This window comes from Quercus lobata, chromosome 5 (genome assembly GCF_001633185.2).
Source record: "Quercus lobata isolate SW786 chromosome 5, ValleyOak3.0 Primary Assembly, whole genome shotgun sequence".
In the NCBI taxonomy this organism is placed as follows: Eukaryota; Viridiplantae; Streptophyta; class Magnoliopsida; order Fagales; family Fagaceae; genus Quercus; species Quercus lobata.
This window is the reverse complement of record NC_044908.1, coordinates 79,544,744-79,568,748: the sequence shown is the minus strand read 5'-3', so window position 1 is coordinate 79,568,748 and position 24,005 is coordinate 79,544,744. Positions and strand designations below refer to the sequence as shown.

At 32.4% G+C, this 24,005-nt stretch overlaps 1 protein-coding gene and 1 long non-coding RNA gene across 2 annotated transcripts; both read left to right on the top strand.

Annotated features, from left to right (window-relative positions):
• The first annotated feature begins 13,204 nt into the window (after nt 1-13,204).
• Nucleotides 13,205-16,057, top strand: LOC115991650. The gene is made up of 2 exons (XR_004092268.1): nt 13,205-13,234; nt 15,996-16,057. It is a non-coding gene; the product is annotated as an uncharacterized LOC115991650 (long non-coding RNA).
• A 359-nt stretch (nt 16,058-16,416) lies between these two features.
• On the top strand, nt 16,417-17,510 carry LOC115991237 (G-type lectin S-receptor-like serine/threonine-protein kinase At1g11300). The gene is made up of 2 exons (XM_031114967.1): nt 16,417-16,476; nt 17,202-17,510. Exons 1-2 carry the CDS (start codon nt 16,435-16,437, stop codon nt 17,508-17,510), a joined length of 351 nt encoding a protein of 116 aa, XP_030970827.1. The 5' UTR covers nt 16,417-16,434.
• The last annotated feature ends 6,495 nt before the right edge of the window (nt 17,511-24,005 follow it).

The window sequence follows — 24,005 nt, the reverse complement described above, 5'->3', positions numbered from 1 at the left end:
CCCGAATAAACAAAGCTGTAACTTGTTTGATGAACAAGGCCTACCTGTTTAGCATTCTCGGACACAAGTAGGCCAGAGAACAAGTTATGGGACTTAAGACAAACTTGTTGTCTGTCCTTTGTTGCTTTTGTTTGAATTTGGGAGTTGCAATTGACACCATTAAATCTTCTCAATCCATCAAAGACCCTGCATACATAATATCCAATGGGAGTGCTTTCAGACTGGGGTTCTTCAACCCTGTAAATTCCACCAATCGCTACCTCGGAATATGGTATTGTTAGGACATATGTGTTTCACATTTTAGGAACATATGTCACTATTTTATGTAATTGGCTAATCCTTTGACAAAACGCATTTTACTTGTAATTGGGTAGATCTAGGATGTGTTTAATACTTCAAGAAACAAGATTTCAAGTTCAAGTGTTAAAGCCATGCAAGTCTATCCAAGATTCAAGTGTGAAAAGTGATGTTCATTAAAGCTCGACAACTAGCATCTATCAAGCCTTGAAGAGCTGTTCTAGCCCGTGGCTCGACAGCAATTCGACAGATAAGAATCTGTCGAGGTTTATGAAGTTCAGTTTTTCAGGACTGTGTTTCATTCAATCCGTGATTGTATGTTTGGGCTTTCTTTTCTCACAACCCTAGACATATAAAAGGATTATTTTAAGGGCTGTCAAAGTAGACACAAGTTGTACAAGTATTGAGCAAAGTTTGTTCATGCAAATTGTGACCGGAGACAGAATTTGCCCTAGTTCATCTTTCTTGTGAAGAAGCTGCTGTGTTTATGCATCGTAGGGTTTTGTAACCAAGGAACTTCTCGATCTTCATCATTTGATAAACTGAAGAACTTTGCAGCCAACAACCGTCTCTAGTTGGTGATTGAAGCCGCGTATTGGGATCCACACAATTGGTTACTCACGTACTGAGAGCTGTGCATTGAAAAGGAGAGATTGTCACTACAGAACAAGTCCAATTGTGTATTGAGGTAAGGGTTCAACTGTACGTTGGTATAAGGTATTGGAATTCCTTTACTTGTAACTACTTGTTTTGATAATAGTGGATTCTCAGGAGTGGTAACCTTAAAATACTCGATGGGGTTTTTGCCGTATAGTTTTTCCCCATTCGTAAATAAATCACCGTATCAATTTAATTTTCACTGCATTTAGTTTAATTGGTGATTTGGTTATGCTACCATGCGTTTGCATGTTAATATGATTAATTAATAAACTTGACTAATTAATCAATTAATTTATCACAAATGGTCAATACGTTTTTGGCCTATCAAGTGGTATCAAAGCAGGCAGACTCTGATTAGGTTTTAATCTTTGCTATGTGATCCATTGACCCCTGTTTGTCATGGATAGAGGATAGTCCCTTATTATACATCATTTATTTGATGGCACTAACTATGCATATTGGAAAGTAAGCATGAGAGCTTTCTTGCAGTCATTAGATAAAAAGGTGTAGCAAGCTGTGGAGATAGGTTGGACCAAGCTGAAGGAAGCGCCGGCCGATTGGGATGATGCCAAGATCAAGGCGGCAAACTTCAACAGCAGGGCATTGATGCTTTGTTCAATGCAATCACTAATAAGGAATTCAAGAAGATATCCTCCACTGAAACTACGAAGGAAGCATGGACCATCCTTCAAACAACCTATGAAGGAACCAAGGCTATCAAGGATTCGAAGCTTCAAAGGCTTACTACAAGCTTTGAAGAGATCAAGATGGAGGAGGATGAGTCGTTCGATAAGTTCTATGCCAAGCTCAAGGACATAGTGAACTCAGCTTTCAATCTTGGGGAAACCATTCCTGAACCCAAGATTGTGAGAAAGGTGCTCAAATCTCTCTACCCGAGAGATTCCATGCCAAGATCTCTACGATCGAGGAATTAAAGGACATTGATAAGATTCATTTGAAGGATTTGGAGTCCAACTTAAGTGATTGGGGAAAGAGAAAGAGAGAAAGAAGAAGAGAGAGAGAGAGAGAGAGAGAGAGAGAGAGAGAGAGAGAGAGAGAGAGAGAGAGAGAGAGAAATATGACCACATAAAATGAGAAAATTAAAATAAGAATTCTAAGTTCAATCAATCAATCAATAGGGATAGTAACACTTTCATGACAAGTTTCCATCGATCGAAGGTTAATTAATACGGTACTACTTTCATGAAAAATAGAAAATCTCTATGAATTTTTTGATCAATTGAGAGTTAATCAAAAAGCAATCAAAAAAAGAAAAACCTTCTAAAAAATATTTTGATTGTCAAAGAGTGATCAAGAATGTGCAAATTAAAAAAACGTAAAGTAGAATATGCAAAAAATAAAATAAAATAAAATAAAAATGCAAAATGCACATGTACTCAATAAAGATTTCAATATGTTGAAAATGCACATGTGAGTGAAGTCTCATATTAAACAAGAATGTCAAGAGGGAATGACTAATATATATAGTTAGGCCCAAATATATAAACCTAAGTCTTTCCAGTCAAAATTTGTGTATATATATATGTATGTATGTATTAACTATTCAATTGGTGACTCCCCAAAGTGCTATCTCCCCAACAAGTGATATCAGAGCCAACGACATTGATGACCTACGAGTGGGCCATGGATGGTGTGTTGGTGATGGAGAAAAAATTCATAGGCAAGTGGGAGCGAGTAGGATTTGGCCAAAACCCATGGAAAGGCAAAGAGAGAGTGGTTAATATAACATAGTTGCACCCCAAAACATAGCCTTAAGTCTTTTTGGTCAAGTGATGTTTCTATATGTTATATTAACTACTCAATTGGAGGCTCTCTAAAGTTTTATCACGCCCAACACAATATATGATACAATAACATGAAAATGCACAGTGAAGCGGTGTACCATGAATATTCATGCTCTCAAACTCTCAAGACTCATTTGACCTCAAAATCATAATTTTCAAAATTTTCAAAACATAGCAATTTCATTAATGCAATATACCATTTGAACCATCTCACACACATTATGTAACCTAGACTGATAAACCTCCATATCATTAACGCAATATACCATTTGTATAAAAAAATTATGTGAAGTGTGTGAAATAATTCAATACTGAGCAAGTTTAAAGAATTTCATAATCATCTTCCTAACAATGGTTTTAGGAATCTACTCAGAAAAGTTTTCTCTTGACCTTGTTTCACAAGTTAATGATTCCATTTTATCTAAATCTAAAATCATTATGCTAATACTTTCATCCATTTACCTTTCAAATTATTATTACCATTATGTTAAATTCAATGAGTTTTCAAGAAAGGAATATTCGACGCACTCTTCTCCAGATGCATTATTAATTGCCTCAAGCTTGTTGCACAAGTAAATGAAGCCATTTCATTGGAATCTAAAATTGTTACAAATTATACTTTCATCCATTTTCCTTTCCAATTATTTTGGAAAATTTTTAATATGTTTACTTCTAATTTTTTAGCCCACCATAATTTCTTTCAGACTATTTTATTAGTTCCTCTACTTATCCTTCTTCCATTGCACACATTTTATTGCTTCTCCAATTTAGTTAGGGTTTTTTCCCTTCACAATTTTGGGATTTTGCCAACTAAGGTACTGACCTTCCACATTGATATACAACTAATAGTTATACTAATAAGTTAGTGAGATAAAAAGATAAATAAGTAGTATTTTAAATCACATAGAAAATATATATATATATATATATATACATAAAAGATAAATTTAGAATTACCTTTCAAAACTCATTATTTTGTTGTTCTTTGTGAGCTTATATATATATATATATATATATATATATATATAATTTAATTTATTGAAATATATACACATACACACGTATACACAAACTAGCTTGTAACCTCATGTATATGCGTGGATACACTTAAAAATATACAATAAGATGTATAATATGATTCTTATATATATAATTTAAATACTATTGATAGTCATTTTTATATTTTATTAACTCTTTAAAAATTTTTGTAAGGATATTATTTGGTCTAAAATGTAAATTGTCCATATTTTTTTAAAAATTATTGTGAAGCACTTTTTTTTTTTTTTTTTTTAATGATTCATTTATTCTAAATTCTTTGGTTTTTATACTTAACAACTCACTTGGATGAATATTTATGATGTGGACCTGTGGTCCCACATTTGATTCTAAAATTAAGAAATAAAACTCTTTAGGAATAAATAATTTAGGATACATGGCACAAAATTGGAACTTTAATTTAGAATTCTAATTTGAGTTTTTCTAAGTTTCACCTATTATTATATATATAGATATGTATTCACTTATTAGCTTATGGTTTCTATGAATTATTAATTATATATTCAGTATGTTTGTGTATATGCACATGTTGATGTTAATGTTTGTTTGTGTGTGTGTGAGTGTGTATGACTCTACCTTTGGTACTACCTTTCTTTTAAACTAGAAATAGAAAGACCACACAAATGACAATCACCTTGAGAATGTTGCACCATCTTTTCTTTGTAGCATCAACTAATTTTTTGCTTATGCAAAGCAAAGGAATAGAATTTATTCTTGAACCCAAATGTCATTACCTTAAGAATATTGTACCGAAAATTTTCTACAAGAGTGTGTGACTCTACCTTTAACATTGCCTTTCTTTTAACTAGAAGCAAAAAGACCACACATATGACAATCACCTTGAGAATGTTGCACCACCTTTTGTTTGTTGCATCAACTAATTGATTGCTTACACAAAGTAAAGGAATAGAAATTTAGAACCCTCAAAGTATGACTTTATTAAATTAATATGAAAGAGTCACTACAAGGTTATTGCAGTACCATAGAATCAGCCTAACAATTCTTTTCTCGATCTTGTTGAACAAGCAAATCAAGTAATTTCCTTAAAATTATACTTTCATCCATTTGTTTTTTAAATTATTTTGAAAAAAAAAAAATTGACTCCATATTTTATCTTTCTTTCATTACACACATATTTTTGCTAACTAAAATAGTGAGCTTCCACACAAATACACCATTAATAGTTATATAAATTAGTTAGTGGGAAAAATTGGGTAAATAAGAAGTAGAATTTCAAATCAAAGATTAAAAAAAAAATTAAAATTACTATTCAAATATCACTAAATTTTTCTTTATAAATGTTTGTATAAAAAATTTAAAATTTAGTTATTAAAATATATAAAAATTCATCTAGTTGTTTTTCTCTAATAAATTATTAAATTGTTGAATTCAATGTGAATTTTTGCATTTATGCTTATGTTTATGTTTATGTTAATGTCCATTTGTGATATATATATACACACACACTTTTCGCCTTGGCCTTTATTTTAAGCTAGTCGCAAACCTGTAACGACAAGCGTGTTTCATAAGTATATGTGATTATTTTGTAATGAAATATAATATATAATTTATTTTCTAAAATATTCGTAAAATCATATATTAGGATTAGAATTAGTCATCTGTAACAAAGTGTTTCTCATAAGAAAATTTCATTTTAAACGTATTAACCTATTAATTAAGAAATATTCATTTTATATAATCCTCTTTACCAAACCAACAGTGGGCAGTGATCTTTTTTTTTTAATAAACAATGTCATATAGCTTCCTTTTTTTAAGTAATGAAATTTTGTGTTCTCCATAAATAAAAATTATATATATTTTTTACTTTCTCTTAAATTAAAATTTTCATCTACTCATATTATGATCCAATTCACTAGTGATAGAATATCTTGGGGATTTCCAATTATGGTAGTAATGAGAAAATTAGAGTTTTCCCAACATTGAAGTCTCCTCTTCAAAGCCGTGTTATTGTATGTTGGCATGTTCCACCATTAATTAGAACCCTGTGGTTTATACTTGAAAGCTTTGTTTAAGAGTTTAGATGTAATATGCGAGTTAATTAACAATAAAATAGTGGGTTTAGGACACCTGATGAGTACTAATGCAGTGAAGCACCTACTGCTATTTCCTTTTCTCGCACTTTCTTTTTTTGGTGGGATTGATAAAAAAAGCAAGTGGGTAGATGAAAAAGGAAAGAATGGAAAATGACATTTTTCTCAAAAGAAATATAGTATAATAAATAAATGTTTCTTTCTTTTGCTTGTAAGAAGAGAGAGATGAGAGGACATGAAAAGTGTTCTACATTGAATTACCATTTCACTTTTAAGTATATATTAAAAGATAAAGGGGTATAAAGTTGTCAAATATCATGATTTAGTTTATTTTTACAATGGGAGGATGGTATTTGAATTTAGACATCTCCATTAGAATACTAAAAAGTGTCATTTGAGTTACAAGACTCTTAGCAACATGATTTATTTCTCAATACTCACTGTTTTCAAAACAGTACTCCAATATTAGTAACTATCGAAATATTTTGTTCTTCCAACAAAAATTATAAAATATTTCAAATTAATACTGACAACAACTTTGTCGACTAGTATTTCAGAGGTAGCACAAGACTATTAGCTCACTCCTAACTTAATATGTTATTGACTCAACTCATTTCCTTACTTTGATCATTTGATATCACAACATTCCACCCCTAGCCTTGAAGGGTATAAAACAATTTACACGCCTGCAAACCATTTTTTCATGGTCAAACCGAGAATTTTAATCAAGACAAACACTTTGAAAATTCAAAAAATTTATTACAGCAATTCAAACATAGATGGTATAATTGCTAATTTCTTTATACATTATTCTTTTCTTTTATTACAACCCTGCAACCAAATAAGAGAACGAGCATCTACTCTTCTCTCCTAACTTTTAAATTATTAAAACATCCAAACAAAAAGAAGGAATGTCTATGACCATTTTCCGCTCCTCTAATTTCCCCTTATTCCTTTTCCCTCTCTCCAACCTAGCTTTTTTATTTTTTATTTTTTATTTTTGGTGAAAAGTACTTTTTAGTCCCTACATTTTTAGGCTATTCCCATTTAGTACCTACATTTTATTTTTACCGCTTTTAGTCCCTATCTTGAAAAACACTTCCTGTTTTGGTCTCTACTGTTACATTAGAAACGGAGAAAACTGACGTGGTAAACGGCAGAAATAAATAATACTAAATTAATGTCCACGTGGCCTAAATTAATAATAAAAAATATTTTTTGACATTAAAAAATGCCACGTCAGCATCTAAATTAAAAAATTAATTTATTAATTTTAACTAAATAAAAAAATTAAAAATTAAAAAATCATATGAATTGAGATCTATGGGTGTCTTGAACAAGAACACAAACCCAGAAATTTAAAAAAACAAAAACAAAAACAAAAACAAAAACAAAAAAACAAAACAAAACAAAAAACAAAAAACAAAATCCAAAAACATTTTCGATTGAAGAAAATCTTTGAATCTCGAAGATCGGTGTGACCTTCGCAGTATTAATTTGATTTCGATCGGTGAAGTCGGCGATCTCGATGATGCAGATTTGACCGAAGGGAGAGAGAGAGTGACTGACTGACTGAAAAAGACACAAAACGATGCCATTGCACACGGATCTGGATCGTCAGATCGAGCATCTGATGGAGTGCAAGCCGTTGCAAGAGGTAGGGGTGAAAATGCTTTGCGATCAGGTGAGGACGATTCTCGTCGAGGAATGGAATGTATAACCGGTGAAGTGTCCGGTGACGGTTTGTGGTGATATCCATGGCCAATTCTATGATCTCATCGAGCTCTTTCGGATAGGAGGAAATGCTCCCGATACCAATTATCTCTTTATGGGCGATTATGTAGGTCAGTATGACATAGTTTTTAGCTTTTTTTTCCAATTTTCCTTTGAATTTTGCTTTAGATGCATTTAATTTATTTTTTTTTTTTTTTTTTTTTTTTTTTTTTGAAAAATTTTGCTTTTTAGCTATTGAAATTTTGAGGAAGAAATGTCTTAGACCTGTTTATGGTTGAATATAAACGTATAAGCTAAAAAACAATTATGCCCAATCAATCAATTTTACCCAAAACAAACAACCTGGCCCTTTAAAAAAATTTAAACAAAATAATTTTGTTCATACCAAGACCCATACATAATAAACACAAATAAATAAATAAATAAAACCATTAGCTATTCAGAAACAAAGCCGAAGGCTAGAGTCGCAACATGCAAGCAACAGTAAAATTGCCCCCCTTAAAGTCTTGGCTCCATCGCTGGTGTGGTGGTAATTCTTATGGGAAGTTAATTCGAGTATTGGTTTTGTGGTTGATAGTTTTTAGACCCCTTAAAACACAATTCGATTAACCTAGGTAATTAGCCAAGTGATTACTTAGTCCAAATTTCAAGTCTAGATTATCATAATCAAACAATCATATCATGCATAGCAACGGAAAGATAAATAACACAATGATATGATCACCCAGGAAAACCAAACCGGTAAAAAACCTGGGGAGGATTTGACCTAGCTATCCTCAAGGTAAAAAGCAATCCACTAGAAAGAATCGAAGTTCATACAATAAGACTTACAAGCCCCCATGCTCGACTTCTTATTGCTACCCACCAGTAGAACTTACTGACACGACCACGTGCAAGCTCCGAATCCACGGACTCCTTCTTTCTTTGGCCTTTGCAAAACACAAACACCCCCGTTTGTGACTTTGAGATCCCACTCAAAGGTTTAGCAACACAAACTCTCCATTTGTGACTCCAAAACCACCCTTGAAGGTTTAGATCATCAACACCTTTGATGACTAGAGAAGGCAGCAACTTCTACAATACCGGATCTTGAGATTATTCAAGCAATAGTACCGGTAGAAGACATAAGAGAGCTTTTTAGGAACAAAACCCTAAATACAAAAGAGGCACACTCTTTTCTCTCTAAAAAGCCACATAAAAACGTGCTTAGGGTTTCCTTTATATACTGGGAGAAGTAGATTAGAAACCCTAATCCTAAATGGGCTTGAACTGCTGTTTGGGCTTAATTAAAATTCTACAGATACAACTTTCGATCGATCGAGCCTGTCTTTCAATCGATCGAACTAGATAGATTATGAAATCTTCTTCCTACAGCTTGTATGATCTTGAATCTTGACTTGAATCACCTTGAGCATTGTCTAATAATACCTATAGACTTTAAGATCTATATCTAGACAAGTTTGTGTTCACGATTTGCCAATTGTTCTAAATATTTAGAACCTAACAGTGGTTTTTAAAATTAGAAAGTTTCTGGTGTGAAAGGATAACTATTTGATGGTGAGGTTGGAGGAGTTGAAGTTATGGTTTTTAAATGTTTGATAGGCGAGGTTTCATTTTTGTGTAAATTTCAATTTTGGGTTAGAAATGTGGTGGGCACTGGTTGATAAATGAGGAGGAGGGATACTGGTGTAGGGTTAATGTTTCATTTTCAAGAAGGAAGATAATGAAGAGCTTTAAAGCATACTCATAACTCACGAAAATGATTACCATTTGCATCTTATCTCATATTTTAGCAATTTACTATCACGATATGGGGCTTAAACCCATCCAAACATTGGGCCTTAGTCCCTATATATTCAAACACCGAACAATCAAAATACCAAACTGATACAAAAATGATGTTACAAAAACTCCTTCATTTTACACATTTTAGCCAAAAAAAAAACACCCACATTAGTAGGTGTAAAATTGTGTAAAGTTGTGCATAAATATACAAATGCTACAGTGACCGTGCATATATGCACAGTCACTGTAGCTCATGTATTAACTATTGTATTAACTATTTTAATAATTTCTTTTATGCACGATCATTGTAGCTCATGTATTAACTATTTTAATAATTTCTTTTCACTCCTACATCTGACTCTCATCTCAACTCTCTTGTTCTCATTTCATATCACAACTCTCACATTTGTTCTCATTTCATATCATCAGGGCACTCGCGAACACTGGAATCGGAATCGTTATCGGAGCCGCTAACGGCGACATTCTGACGTTGGCTTCCAATCCGAACTCGGTGACTCAGTGGGTGAACTCAAACGTGTTGCCTTACAACCCGGCTAGGAACATCATGCTCATCACCGTCGGGAACGAGGTCGTGACCTCGATGGACCAAGGGCTGATCTCGCAGCTACTTTTGACTATGTGAAATGTCCAGAATGCCCTCAACTCGGTGGCTAGCAGTTGGGTGTGGGTGATTTTGGGTTTGTGTTGGGTTTGTAGCTTGACAGAGAAGACAGTAGCTCAATGGAGAAGATGGTGGCTGGGTGTGGGTGATTTTGGATTTGTGTTGGGTTTGTGAGAGGGTTGCAGAGAGGAGAGGGAAGGAAATAATAAAAAATGTAAAAAAGAATGAATATTTTATTGACTAAATGTGTTGAATAGATAAACTGATATGGGTGTATTGTAAAATTGGATGTGTAAAATAGAAAAAGTAGGTTTTTTCTTGCAAAATAGATAGAAAATTTGCATGAACTGATGTGGTTGCTCTTACTTATTATTATTTAATCAATAAATTGTCTTATGAATTGTTAAAACTTTAGATAACTAAAATGTTTTAACTTTGTTTAAAGGATGTTGCAAGGTGCTTAATATCTTTACCATTAGTAAAAGAACACTCAAATTTATTTTAATGAGGGTTACAGTTAGTTTAATTGGTAAAGTCTCTTGTTGTTAAAAAGATATTTGGAGTTTGATTATTGCCTAAAAAACTAATTAGGATCTTGGGCTAATGATAAAACAAAATTATTAGGAGCAAACGTCACAGGTTGAAACTATTTTTTTTAAATAAAAAATAAAAAAAAACCTACTTTAATGAGTTTTTAAAACTTTATAACCAATTTTGGGATAGAATGAGGTCTTAGGCTGGCATTAAGATAAATTACGCATTAGGTAGTAAATCACACTTGGAAAATCCTATTATTGGTGGTGAGTGGTGATGCCATTCATCTATGTTGAAATTAATTATGTGTTAGGTAATAAGATAAATTATGTGTTAGGTAGCCAATCCCTCCAAAATCTAGGTTGACTAGGGGTCAACCTAGGATCAGATATTGGGGAAAATTTGGTATTTGTCCCTAATTTACAAACTATGAAGCAAAATGCATTTGCTTTAAAACTATTTAGCAAAATATCCATGTTTTTGAAACTCGATTTTAACAAAATTGAGTTTTGTGTAAAACTTAATATCCTCAAAATCAAGTTTTATGTATATTTTTAAATGGAACTCGACATTAGTAATGTTGAGTTTCATTTAAATTTTTTTTAAAAATTTAAGTGGCAAAATATACATAGAACTCAACATTACTAATGTCGAGTTTCAATTGTAAACTCAATTTTGTAAAATCGAGTTTCAAAAATAGGGACATTTTGCTAAATAGTTTCAAAACAAGGGCATTTTACTGCATAGTTTATAAATTAATGACAAATGCCCATTTTCTCCCAGATATTGATATTGTTGGTATCATTATTATTTCAAAAATTAGTTAAAATACAAATACGTGGATTAAATTTATAAAAAGTAACCGTATCCACAACTTTTTTTAAGGTAAATAGAAAGAAAAAAAATTAAAGTATAAAAATGCATAAATAAATATTATGTCTCCATGTTGTTATTGTTAGTATTAGAAATGGAAAGCAACAAAAATGAGGGTGGTGGCTGTGAGAAGAGAGTGAAAAATATATAGCCCAATGGTTGGTGTATAAGTTATTCAATGGAATCAAGATAATAGGTTTGAGTCTCCATGTTGTTCAAGAATATAATTAAGAAGGGTACTTTTGGAAATTAGGGTCTGTTTAGATACCGCTGATTGTTGAAAACTGAAAATATTGTAGCAAAATAATTTTTAAATGTGTGAATAGTACCATGAGACCTAGTTTTAAAGTTGTATTTGCTGAAAAAAGTACTTGCAGGTCCCATGAACAATGTACGGGACCCACACAAAAAATGCAGCCGCCAGTGAAAAATAAATAGCCCAATGGTTGGTGTATAAGTTATTCAATGGAGTCGGGATAATATGTTTGAGTCTCCATGCTGCTCAAGAATATAATTAAGAAGTAAGGATACTTTTGGAAATTAGGGGTTTGTTTAGATACCGCTAATTGATGAAAACTGAAAATACTGAAGAAAAATAATTTTTAAATGTGTAAATAGTGCCACGAGACCTAGTTTTAAAGTTGTTTTTGCTGAAAAAAAGTACTTGCAGGTCCCGTGAACAGTGTACAAGACCCATACAAAAAACATAGCCGCCAGTGAAAACGCGCAAATGCGCTATCCAAACTCACACTAGGTTTTAAAAACATAGATCATAATTGAGACTCGGATAGTGTGAATATAATTAAGAAGTATCCTATAATAAGGACAATTCAAGAAAATTAATTGAGATATCCTATTCCCTCCTTAGTTTCAACATTAGTCCCTGTCCTTGATCTGACATTATATATATATCTTTTTCTTCAAAAGAAAAGAATATTGAGCAACTTCTAGACTAGGGTCAAATGAGATATTAACAACTTCAAGCCGCCCAAAAAGAGCAACAACTACTACTTCAAGCCGCCAATGAGTTAGTCAATGAGATATAATCGTATAAACAACTTATTGCCAAAGTTTTAAGACTTTTGGTAGTCTATAGTAGCCTCTTCTACTAACCCAAGTTGTAACTTGTAAGATGAAAATGGCATCCCTGTTCTGCAACCTCACACACAAACAAAAGGTCTGAACAAGTAATGGGATTTCTTAGCAAGAGAAGCTTGTTCTATGCCCTTTGTTGCGTATGTTTGAACGGGCTAGGTTTGTCAAAACATTTTTTGGATTCACAAGGAAATTTAAAGCAATTACTTTGGGATGATGGGAAGGAGGATTGGGAGGTTGTCGGGTTTGCTCTAGCAAATGAATGTGATTTTTATGGCACCTGTGGTGCATTTGGAAGCTGTTATGCTCTGAGTTCACCAATCTACAGTTGTTTGAAAGGGTTTGAGCCAAAGATTGTTGAGGAATGGAATAGAGGTAATTGGATGAGTGGGTGTGTGAGGAGGACACCATTGCAGTGTGAAAGGGTGAACAATAGAAGTGAAGGAGGAGGAAAAGCAGATTAGTTTTTGAAACTGGAGATGGTCAAAGTGCCAAATTTTGCAGAGTGGTCATATCGAACTAAAGATGATTGTCGAAAGCAGTGCTTGGAGAACTATTCTTGTGTAGCTTATGCATATGATACTGGCATTGGTTGTATGTCATGGAGTGGAAACCTAATTGACCTACAAAAATTCTCCACTGGTGGAATTGACCTACAGAAATTCTCGACTGGTGGGTTAGATATATATATATATATATTCGTTTGTCTTATTTGGAATTTGGTAAGGTTTTTTTTTTTTTTTTTTTTTTTTTTTTTTTTTTTCTCCCAGTTTTGTCTCTCCCAGTTTTGTATACTCTTATGCTTATGATCATCCATTAGACTAGAGAGAAACTTTAATTCTTATGGTGATAAGTTTTGGAACTTAGTTGATCTTCACTACTCCAACTCTTCTTTGACTTAACAACCCCCATTATAAATTGACAAAACATAAAATCCAGCAAGTTTCACAGCCTTTTTTGCCAAATAGCATAATTTACGGAAAAATTTACGAGAAACACATTCAGCCAAACTTATTTAGTTATGTAACACTTTTTTGGAACTCAAATTTAATAAACTTGAGTTCCATGCTATTGGAGGCCTACTATCAAGGCTAGGTCACAAGTTCCACTCTATTGTGCATGTGCAAATGTTGGGGGTGGGATTGTTGTGCGGAGGCCTAATGGGCCAATTCCAACATCCTACTAAAGGCAGAGGTCAAGTCTCAGTCAACCTGTTGGTGTTGGGTTGCCACATTTAAGGGAATAAAGTTGCACCATTACCATCAGGTATAGCTTTTGGTGCAGTGGGTAAGTGCTTCGTTCTAATACAAGTGAAACTCGAATTTACCAAACTTGAATTCCAAGCATTATGTGTTACTTAAGTTTGGAACTTGAGTTCTAAAAGAGTACTACATAACTAAATAAATTTGGATGGATGGGTTTCTGCTAAATTTTTACTAAAATTAAGCTATTTGGCAAAATTAGCCTGAGTTTGACACATTAGATTAAGCTAGTTGCAACTCCACCCATCAATTGCTTCAAGTATTGTCTTTTTTTTTTTTTATAAAGATTTCTACAAATATTTTTTTTAATCTTTTTATCTTTATAAATATATCATTCTATTATTTTTTGGTGTGTTTGATTAATTTTTTTTAAGGTGTTCCACATTCTTCTAACTTCTATTATAATGTGTTATATCAGCCTAATATACAACTAAAATTTGTAATTTTCAAGTTTGTTATTCAAATTTCCCATCTCTTAAGGAATATGGAGATTATCATGATAATCAAAACTCATAACAAAATTGCAATTTTATCTTAATTAAAATTAAAATGAAACCAAAGGCATAAAAGATAGACTTTATAATAATTTATTACTTAAACAATTGGCAAACACATTCGAATTCATAGTTATGTAGATTGTTTTTGGATATAAACTCAAATTCTTATTTAAGAAAAAAAAAACTAAATAGAGGAAATTACACTTTGTCTACCTGTGGTTTGTCTGAAATACACTTTGCCTACCTATGGTTTAAAAATTGACACTTTACCCACCTAAGTTAAGCTCTGCTTGTCTCCAATTTCCCACCTCTGTTAAAAACATGGATAAATTTGTATTTTTACCATCCTTTGTCTTTTTACTCTCCAAACATAAAAAGCTAAAAAATCAAAGTAATAACAGCTCAAGATTTGATTTGAGCACAGACCTCAAACCTGGTCTAAGCATCTCATCCTCTTATTACAATGTCCTCCTTCCCACCCGAACAGCAACAACAAGGTATTTTTATATGTTCTTAATGGCTTGAATTGCATTCTTACAAAAACATTCAACCATTTTTTTTTTTTTGTGGACTTTTTCTCTACCCCCAAGCTTTATTTCTGGACTTTTTCTTTTTTAATTGACACGCATGGCTTTCCTTTTATTTCAATTAGTTTTCAATGTTTTTGGTTTTGGTGTATGTGAACTCTTTTTTTTTTTTTTTTTTTTCTTTTTCTCGGATTAGCATTTTCCTGTGAAAAATTAAGAGTTTCCTATTTGAGTTCATGAGTCAGGTTCTGATCTAGCTATAAGATCATATATGTTACATGGCTGATATTGAATTTCAAAGTTTTTTTTTTTTTTTAATTATATGAATGAACTTAAAAATTTTAAAACCTAACTTTTATATCTTTTTTCCCATAACTTTTTAGAGAGATATAAAAGAGTAGAAAAAAATACAAATTCACTATTATTTTTAACAGAGGTGGGTAACAGGAGCAAACAGATGTTTCCTCAGATGTGTAAAGTGTAAATTTTTAAACCACAGGTAAGCAAAGTGTTTTTCGGACAAACCACAGTTGGCAAAGTATAATTTCCCCAACTAAGTATTAACTCAAACCAAAATCCAACCAAAGCTATAAGAGAAAGAGAGAGAAGACTTATGGATGGGAAAAAAAAAAAAAAAAAAAAAAAGCCCATCAACCTCAATTACAGCTGTAAGAAAGAACAAAAATCCAAAGAGAGAGAGTGTACTCACACTTTTTGTGTGAGAAAAATATGAACTAAACGAGAGAAATGGTATCAAATTTATACAAAATAAGATGGGGAGAAGAACAGTCAAAATAAAATAAAGAAGAAATGATGAAAGAAGTGTAACAGTGAAGTAAATAGTAGTAGAGAGATAAAGAGGCAAAAGGGGAGGGGAAAAGTTGGAAGAAGTATAATAGTAGTTATGGACTAATAGGGAGAAGAAAAGTTTTTTTTTTTTTTTTAAAAAAAAAAAATAATAATAGGGAGAAGAAAAGTTTAAAAAAAGAAAGAAGATGTTAAACTTAAGTGGATGATATGACACAATGATATATTTTTATATTTTTTAATGTGGTGTGACTCAACAGAAGCTTAGCCTTAGCTTTAACTCTTAGATATTATATAGATTTATTTTCTCTAATTTGAAAGAATTAGTTTGAAACTTGTTTTGATACACAGAAAAAAAGAGAAATTTGAAAGTAATCATCACAATTATAGTGATTATTGGAGCAATGGCCATTCCCAGCACCGCATACTTCTTATGGAGATGGATGACCAAACAAAGAGGTAATATGCCTTATCATTAGTAACGGGAACTAGAAAGTACTAGATGCATAGCTTACTATTAGAATTTGTAACAGCAAGGAAAAATAAAAGTAGGGAGAGTTTACCATCTAAAAACCCGAATGACGTTAAACCCCATGAGCTACCAACTTTTAGTCTAAAAGAATTGGCAATTGCAACAAACAACTTTCATGTAGTTAATATGCTTGGGAGCGGTGGCTTTGGTACAGTCTATAAGGTGATGGTTGCTCTAGTAGCCTTCATTAGTTCTTCTTCAAATCAAACAGATATGTACTTATATTCGTTGCTTCTTTTGCCAGGGAAAGTTGCATGATGGACAGGAAATAGTAGTGAAAAGAGAAGATGTTGATCTATGACTACATGTCAAACAAAAGTTTGGATGCAATTGTTTTTGGTTAGTACATTTAAATTCCCTTCCTTTTAGACTCTTCAATAGAATAACTCTGAAATCTAGAAATCTGGTTTCTATATACTTAATGTGTTGAACCCTTGACCTCCATTTACAAATTTACTCTAACTATTTGTTATTTCTTTTTGTCGCCATTTATTTAGATCCACTCAACCAAAAGCACCTTGATTGGAAAAAACGCTTCAACATTATTGAAGGAATTGGTAGAGGTTTGCTCTACCTTCATAGGGATTCTAGACTGAAGATTATTCATAGGGATCTAAAGGCAAATAAGATCTTGTTAGATGAAGAGCTAAATCCAAAAATATCAAACTTTGGAATTGCTAGAATTTTCAATGGCAGTGAAAATCAAGCCAATACTAAAAGGGTCATCGGGACATAGTAAGAGCTTTGTTGAAATTAAATTTTAAATAATAACACCATTATTTGTGCTCAAATGATGAGCAAGTGTTTTATTTTTCAAATGCAACGGATATATGTCTCCTGAATATGCAATGCAAGGTTTTTTCTCAGAAAAATCAGATGTTTTTAGCTTTGGTGTCTTGTTACTTGAGATTGTTACTGGGAGAAAAACCACTTGCTTTTATGATGATTAGCAGTACTACTTGAGCCTTGTAGGATTTGTAGGTATCTGACTCATAATCTTTTTTCTTTAAAGCTCAGCTAATTAGTATGTTAAATTTTTGTCTTTCACACTTGTCATCTTTCAGGCATGGAAATTGTGGAACGATGATAACATAATGGCTTTGGTAGACCCAACAATATGGGATCCTTGCTTTCAAATGGAGATGTTGAGATGCATACATGTGGGACTTCTATGTGTGCAAGAATTGGCAAGAGACAGGCCAACTGTGTCGACTATAATTTCAATGCTTAATAGTGAGATTCTGGATTTGCCCACTCCAAAGCAACCTGCATTCACCGAAAGGCATATTGCTTCAAATGAAGAGCCTGCTCAACTGGGCCAGATAAAGTCCTCCAGTTGCAATATCACTATTACAACAGTTTATGCTAGATAGGAACTAGGAAGAAAATGCTTGAGATAGCATTCCCTTTGTTTAGCATTTTTAAGGATGCAAACTGAACTCTCTTTTCAAAGTTCAGATATAACAAAGTTTGAATTCTACATATAACAATTCTATAGAATTTCAGAATTTCTTATAAGTGTTCAAATATTCAAAAAAAAAAAAAAAAAAAAAAAAAAAAAAAAAAAAAAAAAAATCCTAAATATGATTTTAAAAATGGACAACGAAGACACAATGAAAGAGCATCATTAAAAGGTCATAATGGAAGAGTCAAAACTTTCAAAAAAGGTCATAGTTGAAGAGTCACAACTTTCAATATACTGTTAAAATTGTTACCAACTTTAGAATCCTCACTTAAGGCATTTTTTCCAGCATCGTTTTGCAGAATTCTGAAGCCTCAAATTGAGACACTTGACAAGAAAGAAAGCCAATATATGTCAATTCCAAATGCTAAGCATGGTGCTGATCCTACAGTGGGGTCTACTGATCATGAGTGTGGTTTGAAAAACTGTAGATGAAGATGATTGCAACACATGACCAGAAAGAAAGCTAATAAAGGCAACTGTTCAAGGTAGTGGATTAAATTTGTAAAAAGTATCAGTTGCCACAACTTTTATAAAGTACTTATTGTTGGGGTAAATTCCATTAACCTCTTTGGAAGTTTGGGTAAATATTACTCAAGTCCAAAACATTTCAAAATTAACCAATTAGATCCCTAAAAGACAACTTAATCCCTAACACCCTTAACACCGTAACCCCTCTGTTACTCATTTTTCTTTCCCTCACTTAGATTTGTCTCTTCTCTCTCATTCTACTCATTCTCTATCTCTCTCTAGCAGGGACGAAGCCAGGACTTGGAGTTAGGGGGGCAAAAGTATAAACAAATTTTTTTTTTGAAACTCTAAATAAACAATCATTTAATAAACCATCAACAAATAAAAATACACAAAATTATTGTTTTTTAAGATATTACAATGCAGTTATTTATGAAAATGGAACTTGTCGTCTTTTTAAATCTTTGAAATCATCTATGATTGAATCCGTACTAATTGTCACAGTAAGAACCTTGAAAGCTTCGACCCTTCTCAGATTTTTAAAATTTTTTAAAACGAGGCTGGTATGGACCCAACTTAATGTAACGTATCTCATCTCGTTGATCAACACGATAAGTATATATTTGTCTACGCAATCCAGGATCAAGTTCTAATTGCAACAAACTCATATCAACCTTTTGAAATTTTGTTTGAGAATTTTGCTCAATAGGGACATCGAGATTTTCCTCAGCAGGTTCATCAAGATTTTCCTTAATTGGGACATCGAGATTTTCCTCAATTGAAACATTAGGATTTTCCTCAACATTACTGGTTGGCAATGTTGCACCACTAGTATTAGCTTCTAAATCATTTGAAACTTTTCTTTTGAAAAAATCAAATATGGTAGTTGACTTTTTCATAATCTACAAATAAAATATAATTTGAAATTATTATGTTATTATATGGTCAATTATCTACAATCATTACACACAATAGACAAATATTATGCACACAAATATTTTACAACTAACCAATAAATTTCAAAGTTACAAATAATCTCTTTAATTATTTATCCAATTTTAATGTTTTAAAAAACACTAACTAAATGACAATAACACTAAAGAAAAAACTACAAAAAAAAAAATATATATATATATATATATATCACAAAACATCACAGCCTATTCATTATTGTTAAAGACAAAACTAAAAATAATAATAATAATAATAATAATAATAATAATAAAATTAGAAAACATCAAGTGTTGACTGTTACGTGTGGTCTTGTGTTTGTCACTTGTCAGATGCAACTTTTTCTAATGCTAAAGAGTAAAGATAAAGATGACTATTACCTTTCTTTTATCTCTTTCTCTATATATTCTGTCTTTGAGTCCACTCTCAAGTCTCACTGTCCCATCCCCAAGCTCCCAGCCCTAGCGTCCTTGACTGCCATTGCCACTGGTTTTGCTTTTTCAGTTCTTCTGCCGCTGGCTACCGAATTCCTCACTATGTTCAACCATAAGTTAGGTTTTCCTTTTTCTTTTTTTTCTTTTTTTTTTTTTTTTTTGAATGGCTTAGAAATCCCCTTCTTTTTTCCCTTTTATTATATGTGTGAGGTAAGTTTGGCGTTTACTACTCCTAGGCTAGGTAGATATCAAATTAGAACCGGCTTTGATTTTTTTTTTTTTTTGGGGTGTTGTTTTGGCTTAATTTTTGCTGTTGGGCTAAATTTTTTTATAGCATTTAAAAATACCAATGGTATTGTCAAGGGGGGCAAAGTACAATTTTATTGGAACAAATTGCTAAAAATAATATATCATATAAATACTAAAAAAATATTTTGAAAATCTAGGGGGGGGGGGGGGGGGCATTGTCCCCCCAGATCCAAGAATAGCTCTATCACTGCTCTCTAGTCTCTTCTCTCTCGTTCCTCTCCCTCTTTCAGACCACTCTTCACTTATATTGCTCTCTAACCTTAAATCTGCTCCAATTTTATCCATACCCAATCCCAACCAAAGCCATAACAACAAAACCCAAATCTTACCACAAAACTCAAATCCAAAAAATTAATAAAAAAAATAAAAAAAAAAAAAAAACCAGCCAAACCCACAACAACAAAACTCAAATCCCAAAAATTCAAACAAATTCCAGCCAAACCCACAACAATACCCAAGTCTTACAACAAAACTCAAATCCAAACAATTCATAGCAAACCAACCACCACATCGGAAGCCACAACCACCCCCCACTGCAAATCCACCCATATCAAAAGTGGCTTCGGCTAATTTGGTTGATTTCAACCCAGATATAAAAGCTTTTGAACCAAGATTTGCCTAGATCTATTTCAAGTTGGCTTCAATTCGGACCCAAATCTAATGATTTTTAACCTAGATTTGGTTCGTGTTGGTTCTAATTAGGTTTATAATATTGAGATCTTCTTCGTTTTTACATGCTTGTGTGGCTGATATTCTCTTTTACCTATTAAAGATCATAGCATTGACAAACATTTAGATGAAAACCACCACCGTATATGCTGAAAAACCGACCTCAAGTGATCTTGATCGATGCCAGTCAAAGGGAAATCGCCCACAATGATTCAACTAATGAACACCCTTGAGAGAGAGTGGGTCGTGTTGGAGAGAGAGAAAGGGATAGAGAAAGGAGATCTAAGAGAGAATGAGAGGGACGAGAGAGAAGAGACAAGTCTAAGTGAGGGAAAGAAAAATGAGTAATTGAGGGGTTACGGTGTTAAGGGTGTTAGGGATTAAGTTGTCTTTTAGGGACCTAATTGGTTAATTTTAAAATGTTTTGGACTTGAGTGGTATTTGCCCAAACTTCAGGGGAGTTTAATGGAATTTACCCTTTTTTTATATAGAGTTTTAACCTACGGCGTCCGCTTCCGATGGTTGTGCTCTTTATTATTAAACCAAGACACAAATCGTTTTTTGGTATAAACGAGAATTGAACCCCAGATCTCTTATTCAACCATCAGAGATTTTATCAGTTGAGTTAACTGAAACCCACCTTTTATAAAATAGTTTTTTTGAGAAGGTTTCATAAAGTATTTAGAAAAAATTAAAGCACAACAAAACAAAAATAAATTATTGCTTCTCCATGTAGTTACTAATCTATATATATAATAATAGGTGAAGTTAAGAGAAACTCAAATTAGAATTCCAAATTAGAGTTCCAAATTAGAGTTCTAATTTTGCACCACGTGTCCTAAATTATTTATTCTTAAAGAGTTTTATTTCTTAATTTTAGAATCAAATGTGGAACCACATCATAAATATTCATCTAAATGAGTTATTAAGTACAAAAACCAAATAGTCTAAAATAAATGAATCCTAAAAAAAAAGTGCTTCACAATAAATTTTTTTTTTTTTTTTAAATGGGCAATTTACATTTTATACCTAATAATATCATTATAAAATTTTTTTAAAGAGTTAACAAAATATGAAAATGACTATCAATAGTATTTAAATTATATGTATATGAATTATATTATGTATCTTATTATATATTTTTAAGTGTATTCATGTATATGCATGGGGTTACAAGCTAGTTACTATACTATCAAAAGTGGAAAGTGACAAAAATGAGGGTGGGGTGGTGAGATGCATTTGGCAGAGTATGGGAGAGAATTGATTGAAAAATAAATAGCTTGACCAATTGGTGTATATGTTATTCGATGGGAGATAATAGGCCATGTTGTTCAAAAATATAATTAAGAAGTAAGGATACTTCAGGAAATCTGGTTTTAAAAACATAGATTATATTTGAGAGTTGAGAGACTTTGATAGTGTGAAGATGATTAAGAAGCAAGGATACGTCACGAAATTTATTAGAAAATATAATAAGTAAAATTCAAGAAATTTAATTGAAGTATCCTATTCCCTCTTACGAACTTTCAACATTTCCTTGTTCTAACTTTTATCTATCTTCTTCTTCTTTTTTTCTTCTTTTTTATCTACCTTTTTCTTCAAAAAGAAGAGAATATGAGTTATATGAAACTTCTAGACTGGGGTTAATGAGATATATACAAACAACTTCAAGACTAAGGTAACTAAGATATAAACAACTTCTAGCATGGGGGATGACATCCTATCAATTTTTGTGATATAAAAAAGTATTTTCTGGAATGTAAGACTTTTGATGGTCTAGAGTAGCCTCTTTCCTAGAAAACTACCAACGAAAGTTGTAATTAGAGATGAACATACCAACGCGATTGGTGGCCTAGTGATTGAGGCCTTAGGTCAACAAGACTCCATTATGCAGAGTGTCTTGACTCTTGGATTCGAGTCACCCTTCCCTCACTAACGATGTGTTAGTTATTTATAGTTCATTGAAATGAGGTCTTAACCCGAGAGCGATTTGAGATTACTATGTGATGGTTTTTAGACCCCTTAAAACACAATAGATTAACCTAGGTAATTAGGCAAGTTGTTACTTAGTCCAATTTCACAAGTCTAGGTTATCACAATAACAAAGATCAAATCAAGCAAAGCAGCGGAAAATAAATAACACAAGAGATGATCACCTAGGAAACTAAACCAGTAAAAACTTGGGGGGGATTTGACCTAGCTATCCTCAAGGTAAACTTGAATCCACTATCTTGAAAGAATCAAAGTTCATACAATAAGACTTACAAGCCCCCATGCTCGACTTCTTATTGCTACCAACCAGTAGAACTTACTGACACGACCACGTGCAAACTTCGAATCCACGAACTCCTTCTTTCTTGGATTCACCACCAGATACAAGCACACCCGCTTGTGTTTTCTTTAAGCTTCAATGGCAGCAACTGAATTGATCATCAAGGTGTAGATAAATCTTCTCCTTGAAAACCCTAAGTTTGTGTAAAGGAAAGCTCCTCTAGATCTCACAAGAGATTTACATAAACCGCAATTATGAGCAACACTAAAACATGGCTAGGGTTTGCCTTTTATACTTAGAACAAATAAGAAACCCTAAGAACGTTTTAAAACACTTAGGGCTGAGTTGGAAAAATCTGTAGAAAATCATTTTGCCCGAGCTTCGATCGATCGATCGAGCCAGGCCGAAAGGCACAATGCTTTCCTGCTTTAACTCGATTCGAACTTTACATAAATGCACAACTTTGAGCTAGACTAAAACACTTCTAAACACATTGTTTTGATCATGGTTTGCCAACAATACAAATTAGAGTTCTAAATACATAAATCCTAAGTCTTTAGAACCTAACACTATGGTTGCGTCCAAGTGGAGAAGCCATAGATGTAATGGCAAAGTGAGGAGATCACGTGGGTGGGTTTTGGATTGGAAAAAGTGATTTGAAAGGAAAGCTCTCAAAGGTTGTTAGTTTTTATATACCCTAGTATGTTAGAGTATTTATAGAATAACTAATTCTTTTCTTAAAAAAAATAATAATAAAAATTCTGACCACTTATTTTGAATATTATATTTAATTCATTAATTTTTATAATTTATTTATCTATAATATTAATAAGTAATAATAATATATTTTTTTCATTAATTATATATGTGTGTGTGTGTGTGTGTGTGGTGCATAATTCCAAAACAATTCACCGATATTAGAATGTTTTGTTTCAATAGTCAATTCAAAACGGAATTCAAAACCTTGATTTTGATAACAACAAGGAAGAGAAGAAATTGGTTATTCAAATAATTTTCTTGCATTTTTTATATTTTTTTTTTTTGGAGATAAAGAAAATAAAGTAAGAGTTAATACATGCTCATCCAAATTATAATAAATAAAAATTATTAACTTTTAAAAAAAAATAGAAGAGCCTCTAAGCATGCACGTACTCAGTGTCTAGTTTAAATTATTGGATTAGATGCACCAATTAGATTTTCCATATTTTAATACGTTAGGGATTAATTTTAATTGTTTCAAAATGTGAAATATTTGGGTCCATTGCTATCACATGACAACATCATTTTAAGCATCGTGTTC